This window comes from Panicum hallii, chromosome 3 (assembly GCF_002211085.1).
Source record: "Panicum hallii strain FIL2 chromosome 3, PHallii_v3.1, whole genome shotgun sequence".
In the NCBI taxonomy this organism is placed as follows: Eukaryota; Viridiplantae; Streptophyta; class Magnoliopsida; order Poales; family Poaceae; genus Panicum; species Panicum hallii.
In genome coordinates this window covers 25,736,768-25,753,077 of record NC_038044.1, presented here as the reverse complement: position 1 = coordinate 25,753,077, position 16,310 = coordinate 25,736,768, and the positions used below count along the sequence as shown (strand labels likewise).

At 50.8% G+C, this 16,310-nt stretch overlaps 1 protein-coding gene across 1 annotated transcript; it reads left to right on the top strand.

Moving 5' to 3' along the window:
- Window positions 1-5,405: 5,405 nt before the first annotated feature.
- Window positions 5,406-15,480, top strand: LOC112885381 (vegetative cell wall protein gp1-like). The gene is made up of 4 exons (XM_025951013.1): window positions 5,406-5,607; window positions 5,681-5,753; window positions 14,726-15,189; window positions 15,302-15,480. Exons 1-4 carry the CDS (start codon window positions 5,406-5,408, stop codon window positions 15,478-15,480), a joined length of 918 nt encoding a protein of 305 aa, XP_025806798.1.
- The last annotated feature ends 830 nt before the right edge of the window (window positions 15,481-16,310 follow it).

The window sequence follows — 16,310 nt, the reverse complement described above, 5'->3', positions numbered from 1 at the left end:
GTAGATGACATCCAGAAGGAATGTCGTAGGCTCATCAATGTGAAATAGGCCCAACGCAGGCACCACGCGGTCGAGACGAATCAGTAGGGGAGCAGCAACCTCCATGACTCCTCCACGAGCGACCTTTGTGCCATCATTAAAGCTGGCTGGGACGCCCGCAATGTCATCATTGCCAGGTAGCAGGAGCGTGAAGAAGCGGAAGCATACAACCCCACCCACTATCAAATCCCTCACGACTACCTGGAGACTACTCGGAAGCGCAAACCAGAAGCTGGGGAACAATCTAACCATAGAAAGAAGACTCTCAGTTCGAAGAAACTATTCGAGGAAGCCTTCCACGGGCAATGCCTGTGGCACCCAAAGAGCAAGCATTGTGCGTTTGAATGTCAAACCGTTTGGAGGGCCCTAGGAGCCCCGCTAAAACTTCCAAGAACGGCGACGAGACTACCCGAATAATGATTTATACATAAATTTAAGTACCCAATTGAAGGAGGTTTTCTGAGGGTCTTTTAGGTGTTTCGCTTGTTTAAACCATTGTTTTGGGACCACATCTCGAAACAAGGGGTTCCGTACACCTAAAAGCACCCCTTTTTACCACTTAATCAGGGTTGCCTTTTATGTTTATTACTTGGGTTAATCACGACTTTCTCGCTAAACTCAGGGAACCCTATCACAGCCGAACCATATAACTACCAAAAGTGGTTGCCTTGTTTGGCAATAACAAGTGGAACCCATTCATTAGTCAAATAAAACACCTACGTGATTGTGTATCAAATACCTTTAGTAACGCTCAGATTACTAGTTCCCGACTAGTTCTCTATGTTACTGAAGGAGCCTTGCCCCCCAACTACCAGTAATCCCCAGATTACTAGTTCCCAACTAGTTTACTATGTTACTAAAGGGGCTTCGCTCCCATACTTCCAGTATAACTCCGTTTACTGATTTACGACTGGTATCCGTGCAAGTTTACTGAACGGGCCTCGTTCCCATATTTTCAATACAACTCCGTTTACTGGTTCATGACTAGTATCTGTGCTAGTTTACGGAAGAGATCTTGCTCCCATACTTCAAGTAGCGCTCTGATTACTAGTTTCTGACTAGTATTTTATGTTAATGAAGGGGTTTTAATCCCATACTTGATGTTACTGATTATACGTTCAGACTACTAGTCTCCGCCTAGTACTCTATGTTATTGAAGGGGCCTTGCTCCCATACCTTCAGCATTACTCCATTTACTAGTTTTCAACTAGTTATACATGGAGTTTACTGCAAGTGCATTGCTCCCAACACAGTTTCATGTATATCAGTTACGACATACTTTTATATTTTCCTTGCAGGGGACCTGGTCTGGACCGTGCTTCTAGTCGATTCGGATTCAACACCGATTAGTTAGCTTCATCAATAATCACCAATGACTACTCCGACTTCGCGAGAACGCTCAACTACACGTCGCTGACTACAACGACTACTCGTCAAATTCGACTTCGACTAGATGGGTTCATCTACAACGATCGGCGACTACTGGACTTCGTGAAGAATGCACGGTGACACGCTGGCGACTACTTCGACTACTCGTTTTGCTACAAGCTAGTCGGAATAGACTCTGCTCGGTGATACGTTGGCGACTACTTCGACTACTCGTCTCACCTACTAATCTAACCAGAATCGACTCTGACTAGTCGGCTTCATCGACAGTTCAAGATTCAGCAGCAACTTAGCCAATACCTAGGCTCGGGGGCTGGCGCCACCGACTACTAGGCATATCCTATACGATTCATCTAGCTCCCAGGCTTGGGGGCTGGATACGACATGGCTCTCAGCAACGAAGGTTTGATGTGAGAAGTAATTTAAGGCATTTTTTGGAGAAGTTATTTGTTTAACCATTTTTTAGGGAATTCATCCCGAAAAAACGATTTCAAATTACTAAGTCAACTTTCCCATCTTCACCATCAAATCTTCACTGTCATATATTGCACGCTATGATTCTTTGGATCCTTTATTCCAAACCTTGGGGATTTGGATTCAAGGCTCGGGGGCTGCGGGACACGTGTCATCATCGATTTATTTTTCAAATCTTTTGGAAGATAAGGACAGAAGACTCAAGATTAAGTTGACCCTCAGCCTGATTCTACGAGTCAACCTAAGGCTCGAGGGCTACTCCATATGGAGTGCGAGTTTAATCGCACCCCATATAAAAGAAGACTTGACAAACTACTCAGGGCATGAGCACCTCACAGCCTCGATGCAGCCAAGGAAGTACTCGGAAGACACCTTCAAGATGGAGTTTAGGAGAACTCGAAGACGCCTTCAGAAGTACTCGGACGCCTGCAGTACTCGGCTACGGAGTGCTCGGGGGCTTGTTAGACCCGGGCATACGGGACTACGCACATGGCCTACATCTTACAGGATAAGGGGTGGGGCATGGCCCACGCCCTACATTGGTTGTAATACTCGTAGCCTAGTAGAACTACTCATACAGTAGTAAAACTAGTCGGATACAGTAGAAAACTACTAGAAAACCACTCAGGTAGGACTCTAGGGCTCGTATCTGACTAGTACTTCCATGTAACCCTGTCGGTGTTTTACCGACTACCCACCGAGGGATATGCCCAAGGTGGTAAGTTTTAGGTGAGCAGACGCCGAGATCAGGAACTCGAAGGTGCAAGGAACACAAAACTTAAACAGGTTCGGGCCGCGAGGTGCGTAATACCCTACGTCCTGTATGGTGATTTGTATTGCCTTGGGTGTGGAATGATCTGATGATCTTGTTTTGAGAGGGTCCCTATCCCCCCTTATATATCCGGGAGGCCAGGGTTACAAGGATCCTAACCAACACTAGCCAAGGAATCATACCAGAACATATCTCGAGTAGATTTCTTCTGTATCGGTTAGCATTATCTCCTACTTAAATGGGATAAATAAGAGATAAACGAGGTGAATAAGAGATAAGACGGACTTAATCTCTTAAACCCGTTTAAACTACGTTATGTACACAGTCCCATGGCTCGGGGTCTAACAAGCTCCCGAGCTCTTCGTAGCTGAGTACTGCAGGCTTATCGAGTACTTTCGAAGTAGTCTTCGGCTTCTTTGAAGCTCCGTCTTGAAGTCCTTCTTCGAGTACTTACTTGGCTGCATCGAAGCTATGAGGTGCTCGTGCCCCGAATTATATTTTTGATATGGTGTGCGATTGAAAAATCGCACTCTATATGGAGTAGCCCCCGAGCCTTAGGTTGAATCGGAGAATCAGGCTGAGGGTCGCATTAGTCTTGAATCTTCCTTACTTACTTTTTCAAATAAATTCGAAAAAATAAGTAGTCGATGCCACGTATCCCGCAGCCCCCGAGTCTTGAATCCAAATCTCTCAAGTTTGGAAATAAGGATCCAAAAGTCGTGGCATGCAGTGTTAAAATGTCCATATGGTAAAGAACTGGTGTGATGGCACAAATGATGAAAGTTAGATCTGGAATTCGAAAAACCCCTTTTTTCAGGATAATTAACCCTGAAAAAATGATTAATCGAATATTTTATCTAAACAATCCATCAAATGACCCCTCAACTTCCAAACATTCCTTGAAATGAATCTTCAGTTTCAAAACAGTAAAACTACACCCAACCGCTGGTTATTTAACCCCACGGTAACATTGAGTAAAAAATTGTGCTTCCAATCTACAATTTGCCAAGAGCCGCCAAAATCCCCCAAATAGAACCGCGCTCCGCCTTCATCCTCTTCAAGAATCCCAATCCTCCCCAAATCTCCCTGCCCCTCTCCCCACAGCCCCCGAGCAACTCGTGGTGAGCGGATCCAGAGATGGCGCCCAAGAAATCGGAGAAGGATGGGAAGAAGAAGGAGGCGCAGCCGCCATCCGAGGAGTGAACACACAGTAAGTGCTCCCTCAACGATCTTAATAGGCTTGTTTCCGAGGGGTTGCTCCAAGACAAGAATCTTGTCAATTGGCGCCCCTCATTCCGCGAACCTTTCCCCATGGAAAATGTTGATGAAATCATCAAATTTTACCATTTTGCCGAACGGGGTCTGGCCCTCCCCTCTTGTTCTTTTTTTTGTGGCCTTCTTTACTATTACAGGCTTGAGCTCCATCACCTCAACCCGAACTCCATTTGCCACATTTCCATCCTTATTCACTTTTGTGAAGCATTTCTCGAAATTGAACCCCACTGGGATCTTTTCCGCTTCCTCTTCCGAGCCAAACCACAACCACCTCAAAAAAATCCTTCTGTTGTGGGGGGCGCCGGCATCCAACTGAGACAACAAGCTGGCGACAAGTACCTATCATACAAATTCCCCTCCAACATTCCCGGGTGGAAAAATCATTGGTTTCATATCGAAAATCATGCCCCCCAACTCCCAGAGAAATCAAATAGTCCACCTGTTGTGAGGCCGGAGTGGAATATTGAGCTTTCCAGGGGGGACATGGATCAATTTGAGGTACTGCTAGACATCATAGCTGCGCATAAGCTGATGGGAGTGATCGGCGCATCTATTATGTTCTCCTTCTTCAAACGCCGAGTCCAGCCAATTCAGCAACGCCACATACTTGGATTCGAGTACAAGGGCATTGAAGATCCATCTCGCATGTGCGTAGAGGAGCTGTCAGATGAAGCCGCGCTCCTCCGAGTCAAGCGGGTGTTGTTAGACGTGGATGCAGTCCCCTACGTCCTGCAGCTGTTCGCATCACAGAATCCTCCGAACCGGTAAGTATTCGACCACTTTTGTTGAAAATGATCTCTGTTTTGCCGTTGCTAACTGAAAATCTTCTGTAGGGACACACAGAATTGTACCGGAGCTACGCGCCGCAACCCGACATCCCTCGGCCAAACCACCTCCTCCCCAGCGCTGCAGCTGAAGCCAGGAGGGCTCGAGTAGCCGAGGCATTGCCCGGCAGCAAGTCCACCGAAGGAGGAAGCCCTCTGGCGGAGAAAGGAGCCGAGGGGAAGGCAAGTAGAGGCAACTCCCCCGGACCATCCGTGGAGTTGGCTGACACTCTGCCTGCGGTCCCGCAGGGTCGCCGGGTTGTGCGCAAACGCAAAGCGCAAGAAGTCGAGTCCACCAGGTATGAATATTCTGACTTGTTGTCATACATCAATATTTTTGCATGCTGACATTTTCCATTTGTAGTCCTCCCGCTTCTCCACCCAAGCCCAAGCTTCAAGAAATGGGAACAAATCCAGCAGCTGCTGCGACTGTTACCATTGCCGTGGCAGGCACCGCGCCATCAGCTGGTGTGACCCCGCCGCTGGCGACAAGTACCCCACGACGGGCTATGCCGGTGAAGAAGGCTGTCATGAAGAAGTCCACGCTGTAAGTTTGCATCTTGTTGCATAGTAAACATTCTGCTCTTTTCGACTTGTATGATAACTGACTCGGCTTCATCAGGTCTGTAAGCACCATGAAGCTCAAGCCGAAGCCGGCCGCCACTACTCCAGCCCCTGAGCCAGCAGCCCAAGAGGAGCCCATGCCCCAGGAGGCAGCCTCCGAGGCAGACGCAACGCTGCCCGACCTGCCATCCCCTGAGCCACAACAAGCCAAAGCCGGGGCTGGTGGTGAGGAACAAGTCGAGGCCCCTGACGCCGCTCCTGCTGATGGCATAGGTAAGCATCTGACCGCACACGGCTAGCTGCCTAGACCCCAGGCGTTATGTACTGAAAGCCTCTGGACTTGTAGGTGCCCAGCAACCACCTTTAGAAGAAGCCGCAGGGACCTCGAGTCCTGGAGAGCCGCTGATGGCCGGGCCTGGGTACCAAAATATCATCACCACAGATCTGGTGGATGACCCAATGCTGACGGCCAGTAACATAAAAACCTTCAAGAGGGCCTACAAGGAGTTGTATGATTATGCCATGGTAAGACGTGACAACTCCTCTGCCTGTATGCGTTGTCGAACGGCTTGTCTTAATCTCCTCCTCTATACAGAATGTGATCACGCACTCATAGAAGAAATTCGAGAAGCTGAAAGCCGTCGTGAGTGGTCACCAGGAGCTTGCTGCCAAGGACAAGCGCGTATCCGAGGAGCTGATGAAGAACATCTATCTCAGGAGAGAACTCGATAAGCTGAAGGCGGAGCGGATCCGGGAGACATGGCTCCTCAAGAACGACCTCCACAACCTCAAGAAGGCCAACTCCGAGCTCCGGGAACAACTCGAGGGAGAGAAGAAGGCGCACCAGGAGCAGCTTAAAGAACAAAAGAAAGCGCACCAAGGCAAGCCCCTTCTTCCCTCGAGTACTTCCACTTAGCAATTTGTCTTGAATTCTGAAAACATCTTCACTGCAGAGCTTAGGAAAATCCTAAAAATAAGGAAGAGCTGCTTACTAACGTGAAGAATATGCTGTATCGCCGTACAGATGACATCGAGAGGCTGCAGAAGGTCATCGCCGACACCGAACAACAATTCGTCGGCAGCCTTCAGTAGATCAAGACGCTGAGCGAGAAGGACGAGCGGCGGCAGAAAGAGCTGGAGGACCTCAGGGGGGCCGCCTAGGAGCTGGTGGACATGGTGGATCCACCAGAAGAAGGCGAAGCAGGCGAGCGGCCCTTGCTGGAGCGACTTCACGGAGCACCGCAGAAGGTCGTCAAGTTCCTCTCAGAAGCCCCGGTCGCGTGTGTCAGCCACGCCCTCGCCTTCGTAAAATCCTTTGTGCCGGAGGCTCAACTAGAGACATTTGCTCAAGGAGTGGCTGCGGAGTGCACCAAAGACCAATTCACCAAGTACCTCCGAGAAGCCCGACCTGTAGCAGAGCAAATAGTGGAAAATGTACTGCAAGAGTAGAATGTTAAAACAAGTACTTGTTTCCTTGTATATATATATTTTACTTGATGTCTCTACTTGTGTGTGCCTTAGCTGAATTGTCATCCAGGCTTAAAGGCTAAGCAGTAGTCACTACCCCGGGTGCGGCGACCCTGGAAGTAGCCATAGCTCCAAGTAGGAAACCATCCCGCAAGTTAGATACAACCCGATCGCGCGGGCCTAACTGGTTAGGAAAGAACGCGAGCATCGTCGCAGAATTGCCGTACATATGGCAGCAAGAAATGAAGCTACCCCGAGTGCAACGACTCTGGGTGTAGTCGAAATCGCTCCTCATGAGCGTGCGTCCAACAAGTTAAGTAGAAACCAATCGAGCGGATCGAATTTGTTGGGAAAGAACGCGAGCATCGTCGCGCAGCTGCCGTGCTTCTGGCAAGGAGTCAAAATTGCCCCGAGTGCAATGACTCTGGGCGTAGTCGACATAACTCCTTATGCGAGCCCATCCAACAAGTTAGGTATAAACCAATCGAACGGATCGATCTTGTTGGAAAGGACGCGAGCATCATCGCGCAGCTGCCATGCTTCTGGCAAGGAGTTGAAATTGCCTCGAGTGCAACGACTCTGGGCGTAGTTGACATAGCTCCTTATGCGAGCCCATCCAACAAGTTAGGTATAAACCAATCGAACGGATCGATCTTGTTGGAAAGAACGCGAGCATCATCATGCAGCTGCCATGCTTCTGGCAAGGAGTCAAAATTGCCACGAGTGCAACGACTGTGGGCGTAGTCGACATAGCTCCTTATGCGAGCCCATCCAACAAGTTAGGTATAAACCAATCGAATAGATCGATCTTGTTGGGAAAGATGCGATCATCATCGCAAACGACCATCAAAGGTCATGGCGGGAAGTCGATAGAGCATGGACATGGCCGTAGCCTTAGTCAAAGTTGTGACAAGAAGTCGACAAAGCGTGGACATGGCCGCAGCCTCCGTCAAACTCATGATAAGAAGTCGATGTATCATGAACGTGGCCGTAGCCTCCGTGAAACTCATGACAAGAAGTCGATTTATATAAAACATGCACGTGGCTGTAGCCTCCATATGTTCATAGAGAAATTTACAATCCGAATCTTGTGACACGTAGCCTCCAAATTGATTCGGAAAAAAAGACCACCAGAGCGCCAGGAGATCAGCTATCTCCGAATATATTCTCATGGGTAGAACTTGCGCAAGTTCTGAATGTTCCAAGAGTTCGGAACATCTTGGCCCTCAGGATATTGTAGTTGCTACGACCCCGGTCTTGTGACCTGCTTGACGATGAACAGACCTTCCCACCTTGAGTTGTGCTTGTGTAGGCTGAACTCGTCTTGGATGTGACGTAGGACCAAGTCGCCTATGCTGAATGACCGTTCCCTCATGTTGCGATCGTGATATCGCCGAATCCCCTGCAGGTATCGAGCTGACTGAACAAGAGTGGTGTAGCGAGCCTCTTCGACAGAATCGAGCTCTAACTGCCTCCCTTCGTCCGCCTCGCCTTCATTGTACATTTCAACCCGTGGGGATTTCCACATGATGTCGGCCGGTAAGATAGCTTCAGAGCCGTAGATGAGGAAGAACGGAGTTTGTCCTGTGGCTTTGGACGGCTGAGTCTGGAGCCCCCAGACGACATGTGGCAACTCGTGTATCCACTTTCCTCCTTTCTTGCTGTTTTCATCATAAAGTCTTTTCTTGAGGCCCTCAATTATCATGTTGTTCGCCCTTTTGACTTGACCATTGGCCCTTGGGTGTGCAACAGAGATATATTTGGCCTCGATGCATGCATTTTCACAGAACTCCCAGAACTGGTTAGCTGTGAAGTTTGATCCCAGGTCCGTGATGATGGTATTCGGGAAGCTGAAGCGATGCAAGATATCAGAGATGAAATCAACAACCCGATCTGGCATGAGCTTGGCTATCGGCTTGTACTCGATCCACTTGGTAAACTTGTCGATAGCCACCAATACATGGGTGAAACCGTCTGGCGCTGTTGTGAAGGGCCCAATCATATCTAGGCTCCAGCAAGCAAACGGCCAAGATGGTGGTATGGTGATGAGACTGTGAGCTGGGACATGAGATTGCTTTCCAAAGAATTGGCAGTTTTGGCATCTCCGCACGAGGTCTTCAGCATCGGTCACTGCAGTGGGCCACCAGAAACTAGCTCTGTATGCTTTTCCCACCAACATTCTCGAAGCTGCGTGGTTGCTGCAAACACCCTCATGTATCTCCCGCAATATGTCATAGCCGGCTTCTTTCATGACGCACTTCATGAGCACCCCTGATCGTGCGCCACGCCGATAGAGCTTGCTGTCGACCAGGACAAAACCCTTGCTTCTGCGCATGACACGAGCTGCCTGTGTGCTTCTTGTGTCCACCCCTGCTGGAAGTTTTTGATCCCGGATGAAGTCAATGTAAGCCTCGATCTAGTCCTTCCCAAGCATCATAACCTCCGGATCAGGCTGTTGAAGGCCATCATCAGTGGTTACCTGAGGTGAGGACTTAATGGATGGCTGTTTCAGCTCCTGGATGAAAACTCCCGCCAGAACCTGTGCATGGGTGGATCCTAGCTTGGACAGTAAGTCCGCGCCAACGTTATGCTCCCGTACCACATGATGAACCTCCAGGCCGGAAAATTTATTTTCCAGCTTGCGCACTTCTTGTACATAAGCGTCCATCGTCTTCTTATTGCAGTCCCACTCTTTGTTGACTTGCTGAACAACAAGAAGAGAATCGTCATATACAAGTAGTCGCTTGATCCCTAGTGATATCGTCAAACATAGCCCGTGAAGCAAGGCTTCATACTCGGCTTCATTATTGGATACCTCCCAAAGGATCTCAAGGACATACTTCAACTGTTCGCCCCGTGGAGAAATAAATAGGACTCCGGCGCCGCCGCCGTCGAGCTTGAGAGATCCATCGAAGTACATGGTCCAATGCTCTGGCTTGTCGACTGGACTTGGAATTTGATTCTCTCTCCACTCAGCCATAAAATCGACTAGAGCTTGAGACTTGATTGCAGTGCGTGGCTTGAAGTCGATAGACAAAGCCACCAATTCTACTGCCCACTTTGATATACACTCTGTGGCATCTTGATTATGTAGAATATCCGCCAAAGGGAAATCCGTAATCACAGTGATCTTGTACTCGTCGAAATAATGGCGCAACTTTCTTGAGGCAATCAGAACTGCATATAAAAATTTCTGAACTGCCGGGTACCGTACCTTGAATTCGGAGAGTACCTCGCTGACAAAATTACAGGCCTCTGCACTCCAAATGCATGGCCTTCCTCGCCTCACTCGACTACAATAGCACTGCTGACAACATGAGTTATTGCCGCGATGTAGAGTAGTAGATCTTCCCCCGGCAGTGGTGCTGTAAGGACCGGCGGAGACTGAAGGTGATGTTTCAGATCTTGCAGGGCCCGCTCGGCTTCCTCCATCCATTGGAACTTATCTTGGTGTTTCAGGAGCTTGAAGAAGGGTAGTCCTCTCTCCCCGAGTCGGGAGATGAACCTATTCAGGGCTGCCATGCATCCTGTTAGCTTCTGCACATCTTTGATTGTGGCCGGAGCCTTTATATCAGTGATGGCCGTGATCTTCACAGGATTGGTTTCAATTTCCCGGTTGCTGATGATGAACTCGAGCAATTTCTCTGATGGTACTCTGAAAACACATTTGGTTGGGTTGAGCTTCCACCGAAATCTGCGCAGACTGCTGAACGTTTCTTCCAAGTCTGCAATCAAGTCATCGGAATTCCTGGTCTTGATGACCACATCATCCACGTAGGCTTCAACATTTCGATGCAGCTGATCAGCAAAGCACATCTGGATCGCGTGCTGATAGGTAGCTCCTGCGTTTTTCAACGCGAAGGACATAGTTTTGTAAGCGTATGTCCCGTACGGGGTGATGAACATGGTCTTGATTTGATCTTCCTCCTTGAGCGCAATCTGGTGATAACCTGAATAACAATCAAGGAAACAGAGGAGCACACATCCCGCCGTCGATTCGATGACTTGATCAATGCGCGGTAGCCCAAAGTGATCCTTCGAGCAATGCTTGTTGAGATCTGTGTAATCAACACACATTCTCCATTCATTATTCTTTTTCTTTACAAGGACGGGATTAGCTACCCACTCTGAATGGATTACTTCTTTAATGAATCCAGCTGCGAGGAGTTTAGCTATTTCCCGTTTGATTGCCTCACGCTTGTCGTGAGCAAACCTCCGCAGGCATTGCTTTTTGGGCATAGCCTGTGGGTGTACATTCAGACTATGCTCGATCAGTTCCCTGGGCACCCCTGGCATGTCCGCTGGTTTCCACGTGAATATGTCTCGGTTAGCCCGAAGGAAACTGACGAGCGTGAGTTCCTATTTTTCACCTAAGCCCACGCTGATGACAGTAGTCTTAGATGAGTCACCCTCCTGGAGCTGGATCAACTTGAGAGCCACGTTGTCAGTCGACTGAATGCTCGACTTGCTGGCCTTTCTCGAAAGGATCTCCAGCCCGGACTGGGAGAGCTGCTGCACGGCCGCGAGTACTTCCCCTGAAGCATCTGGCACACGAGTAGTCGAAGCATACTGGATCGCCTCCTGATTGCAATCATACGACTTCTTCAAGTCGCTTCGGAGAGTGAGTACTCCACTTAGACCTAGCATCTTGAGAAGCAGATAAACATAATGTGGTACTGCCATGAATTTGGCGAGTGTCGGACAGCCCAGTATGGCATGATAAGAAGATTCGAAGTTAGCCACTTCGAATTTAATGATCTCGGTGCGATAGTTCTCCCTCGTGCCGAAGGTGACTGGAAGAACTACCGTACCAAGTGGGTGCGCCACGTTACCTGGGACGATGCCATAGAAAGGAGACTTGCTCGAAACCAACATGTCCGTGAAGTCCAGACCCATCTTCCTCAGAGTGCTGGTGAAGATGAGGTTGAGACCACTCCCACCGTCGATGAGTACCTTGGTGAGCCTGACTTCTGCCACCACTGGATCCAAGACCAGGGGGAACGTACCAGACTCCGAGAAGCTTGTCCACTAATCATCGCGGGAGAACAAGATGGGGACCTCCGATCAACGGAGTGGTCATGGTACCGCCGGCTCGATGGACATGATCTCCCGGAGAAGCAGCTTCTGATCCCGCCTAGAGCCAAAGTCTCCCTCTCCCCCAAAGATTACGTTGACAGTCTTCGAAGAATCCTGGAACTTCGCGTTGCACCCTTGGTCCTCTTGGTCGTCATCCTCGGGTTCCTTGTTCACCGGCTTCTTGTTCTTCTTGCCACCACCGGGGTTGCTGAATGTCCTCCGGAGGTGCTAACAGTCGATGGCCGCGTGATTGGCACCTGGATGCCATGGGCATTTCTTCTGTAGGAAATTCTCGAACTCCTCCTGCGTTGTCGACTTCTTGCCTCGCGAAGGACGCTCGACGGCCGCGATGAGATCATCCGGCCTGCATTTTCGGGGTGGACCCGAATAGTCCCGCTGCCTTTTGTCGTTGCGGTTGTCGCTTGGACGCCTCAGATTGCTATCTTGGCGCCACGAGAACCGCTCCCGCATCTTCTCCTCCTGTTCAGACCAGTCGTGCATCATATCACGAAGGCCCGCAACAGTTTTCGGCCTGTTCCGCCCGAAGTCTATGTAGATGCCTGGATCGGTGATGCCGTTGTAGAAGCAGTCGATGATGTCATCCTCCGAGATGTTCACGATGGTAGCGCGAACGTCGAAGAAGCGACGTGTGTAGGACCACAGGAGCTCGTTACGTTCCTGTTTACACTGAGCAAGATCGTGATGAGTACCTACGCGAGCGATTGCCCCCTGGAAGTTGTCGATGAAGACCTTCTTGAGCCGCTCCCAGGAGTCGATCGAGTTGTTGCTGAGGCTCTCCAGCCACGTGAGCGGCGCAGGGTCCAAAGCCATCGGGAAGTAGACGACCTTGGTGATGTTGGAGCCCCCTGCGACTTCAATGGTCGTCGAGTAGCAACGTAGCCATTGCTGAGGAGCTTGCTTGCCATCGTACTTGGTGATGCCAATCGGCTTGAAGCCCTCAGGGTACTTGTAGCTACTGAATCGTGCTGAGAAAGCTGGGAAACGGTCGCTGCAGTCAGTACCTTTGGTCTCGACTTCTTCGCGAACCTTGCGCCTGGAGTCGATCACGGACCGTGCATCACGGCCTTCATTAATGTGCTGGCGCAGGTCTTCTGGAGGAGGCCGGTAATTGGCCTGTCGTGGGTTACCCCCTGGAGGTGGCTGTTGCCTCCCGCCAGGGGCCTGGCTCCCGTGAACATTGTCGTTGTTGTGGCTGGGCTGAGGTCGAGGACTGCCGCCAGTCGTTCGGCTGTGAGCCTAACTCTGGCTCTCGCCCACGCGCTCCTCCCTGATGGTAGACGCTGGGTTGTGCTGGTCCAGCTAGATCCAGGCCCTCTGCGCGTAAAGAAGTGCTTGACGCACATTCGGATCATTACTGCGCTCGAGTATGGCCGTAACCCTAACGATGTTGGCCACCGGAGTCCTGAAGCCCCGTTCACTTACGGCGGCAAATTCAGGGTCAAGCTCGCGCTGCATAGATCACCTGTGCTCGTTGACCCTCCTCCGCCGGATTGTGCGGGCTCTGTTCCTGGCCCTCCGTGCCTCACGATCGGGGTCATTTTCGGTGACGGCATTGGCTGTGACCTCATCTTCAGATACATCATCAAATTCGGTGATGGGGAAATCGCCATCACTCTCGCCTTCTTCCGCCATTAGCACCTGGCGAGAGACGAGCTCATCAGAGCTCGCATCGACTAATTCAATCGACCCCTCTGCCACGGTGGCCAACGGCCTGCCCTCCTGGAAAGGCAAAGGCTCGAGGTGTGCCACAAGTCGATCATCGGCTTCGAGTAGATCAGAAAGGCTCATGCCCTTCCAATGCACGAAGCGCCCCTCCGGAGTGGAGGTGATCATCAGACTATTGGCGCCAAAACAACCCGAAGCCCCCCGACATATGGTGGCTTCAGGCTTTCGGAGTAGGAAATCCAAGTCCTCCTCCAATACGGAGAGGGACTCGGACGCATTGGCCTCCTGAAGATCAGTGGCCAAATCGCGTTGGCTGATTCATGATCGGCTACGCGAGTCCTCAGATTGGAACAAGTCCAACCCAAGGAAAGTTGTTGCAGCGCCGGATGAAGTCGCGCTGGAAGTGGACTCCTCCTTGATCCTCGTTGCGGACCCATGAATTGACAAATCATCGAGATCATCGACGAACTTGTCGAGGTCACTTTGAGAGAATGCCGCAGGGGTTTTCGGCTTCATGTCGATGAGGAAATGACGGAAATCGCCCTCGCCATCTGCGATGCAGACCCACGAGCCAAAAATAAAAGTTGTACCCTGAGAAGGTACTGACCTGGTGAACTGGAAAGATGCCATCGAGTTCGCCGGTGGATCTTTGATGCGCACCCCTATCTGGTGCGCCAGCTTTCGGTGTTTTACCGGCTGCCCACCGAGGGATATGCCCAAGGTGGTAAGTTTTAGGTGAGGAGACGCCGAGATCAGGAACTCAAAGGTGCAAGGAACACAAAACTTAGACAGGTTCGGGCCGCGAGGTGCGTAATACCCTACGTCCTGTATGGTGATTTGTATTGCCTTGGGTTTGTCGAATGATCTGATGATCTTGTTTTGAGAGGGTCCCTATCCCCCCTTATATATCCAGGAGGCTAGGGATGGCAATTTAACCTGCGGGTTCGGGTTACCCGCGGGTACCCGACCCGACGGGCACGGGTCTGGGTACGTATTTTGACCCGTGGGTCTTACCCGAACCCGACCCGCGAAAAAATTGGGTCAGGCGCGGGTCTTAATTCCCGCCCGTGGGTACCCGACGGGTTACCGAATTCAACACATATTTAGATTTGGCCCAGCCCAGTACAAACCGTAACTCTCAAATCTCAACCCTATCCACCAGACCACCACAACACCACTCCACCTCCACCGCCCACCCCACTACCAGACCAGCCGCCACCCTCCCCGTGACCCCATCCCAGGGCCCAGGCCGCCGCCCCGGCCGCGAGGCGGAGGTGCCGCTCAGGCCACCGCCCGCCGCGCCCGCCGCCGGGTGCAGGCGCCGCCCAGGCCTCCGCCCGCCGCGCTCGCCGCCGGGTGCAGGCAACGCCCAAGCCGCCGCCCGCCGCCCCAGCCGCTCGGTGCCCGCCGCCCAGGCCGCCGCCCCCTGCCCTGGCCACTGGGCGCAGGCGCCGCCCAAGCCGCCGCCCCGGCCGCCCGCCGCTCCAGCCGCCGGGCGCAGGCGCCGCCCCGTCTGCCGCTCGCCGCCCCGGCCGCCGGGCGCAGCCGCGCAGGCCGCCGCCCGCCACCCCGGCCGCCAGGCGCAACCGCGCAGGCCGCCGCCCCGGCCACTCAGCCCGTTGCCCAGTTAGCCCCCTGCACCAGCGCCGTTCAGCCCCCTGCGCCCATCGTCCTGGATCCGGTTAAGTATCCTTGGTTTCTTTCGGCATCTCGAGGTGACTCTACTCAACATCTTCAGTCATCCTCATCTATGGCATCAACAAGTGGATCTGGCTCGCGAGCTCCTCGTCCTCCTCGTGCTGCTGCTGCTGCTGGCGGTACTCCATCCTCAAGCTTTGGCGCCGGCAGCGCTACAACCCCAACATCAAGTGCTATCCCTACTACTACTCCGAGTGGTACGCCATTGTCAAGTGCTAAAGCTCAACCTACGGCAGCACAACCACAACAAGGTATAGATCGTGTGGTTATAGATGATGAAGATGATGTTCCTTTTGTGAAGAAAAGGAAGCTCAAATCTGATGTTTGGCTAGATTTTGAACAAGTAACTGTTAGTGGCAGAACTAGAGCTGAGTGCAAATGGTGTAAAAAAACATTAGTTGGGGATGGTAGAGCAGGCACGACTCACTTGCGTAATCACATTGCAAGTTGTCAATCGAGACAAGTTAGGAAAGGTTTAAAGCAATCAACCTTGAAGTTGGGTAAAGATGAGAATGGGGTAGTATTACTGGACAAGTATGTCTTTGATAAGCAAGTTGCTAGGAAAGAACTCCCACTAATGATATGTCTTCATGAGTATCCACTTTCTATGGTTGATCATGCTGGTTTTAGGAGGTTTTGTGCAGCAATGCAACCTCTTTTTAAAGTAATGTCTAGGAACACTATTAAAAAAGACATATTGGATATGTACGAGGTGCAAAGGTGTTTGATGGTGAATTTCTTCCAACAATGTCAATCTCGAATTGCTGTAACAACTGATATGTGGACAGCAAATCATCAAAAAAAGGGATATATGTCAGTTAAAGTGCATTTTATTGATAATGATTGGAAGTTGAAATCTTTTCTTTTGAGGTAAATGATGTATTTTCTATTTTTATACTATCCTATTAGCTGAAAATCATACTATCCTATGTTGATGCATGCTGTTTGTAGGTTTATATATGTGCCCGCTCCACATACCGGTAAAGTCATAAGTGATGTACTTTATGAAGTCCTACAAGATTGGCAAATTCAAAAGAAGATCTCGACAA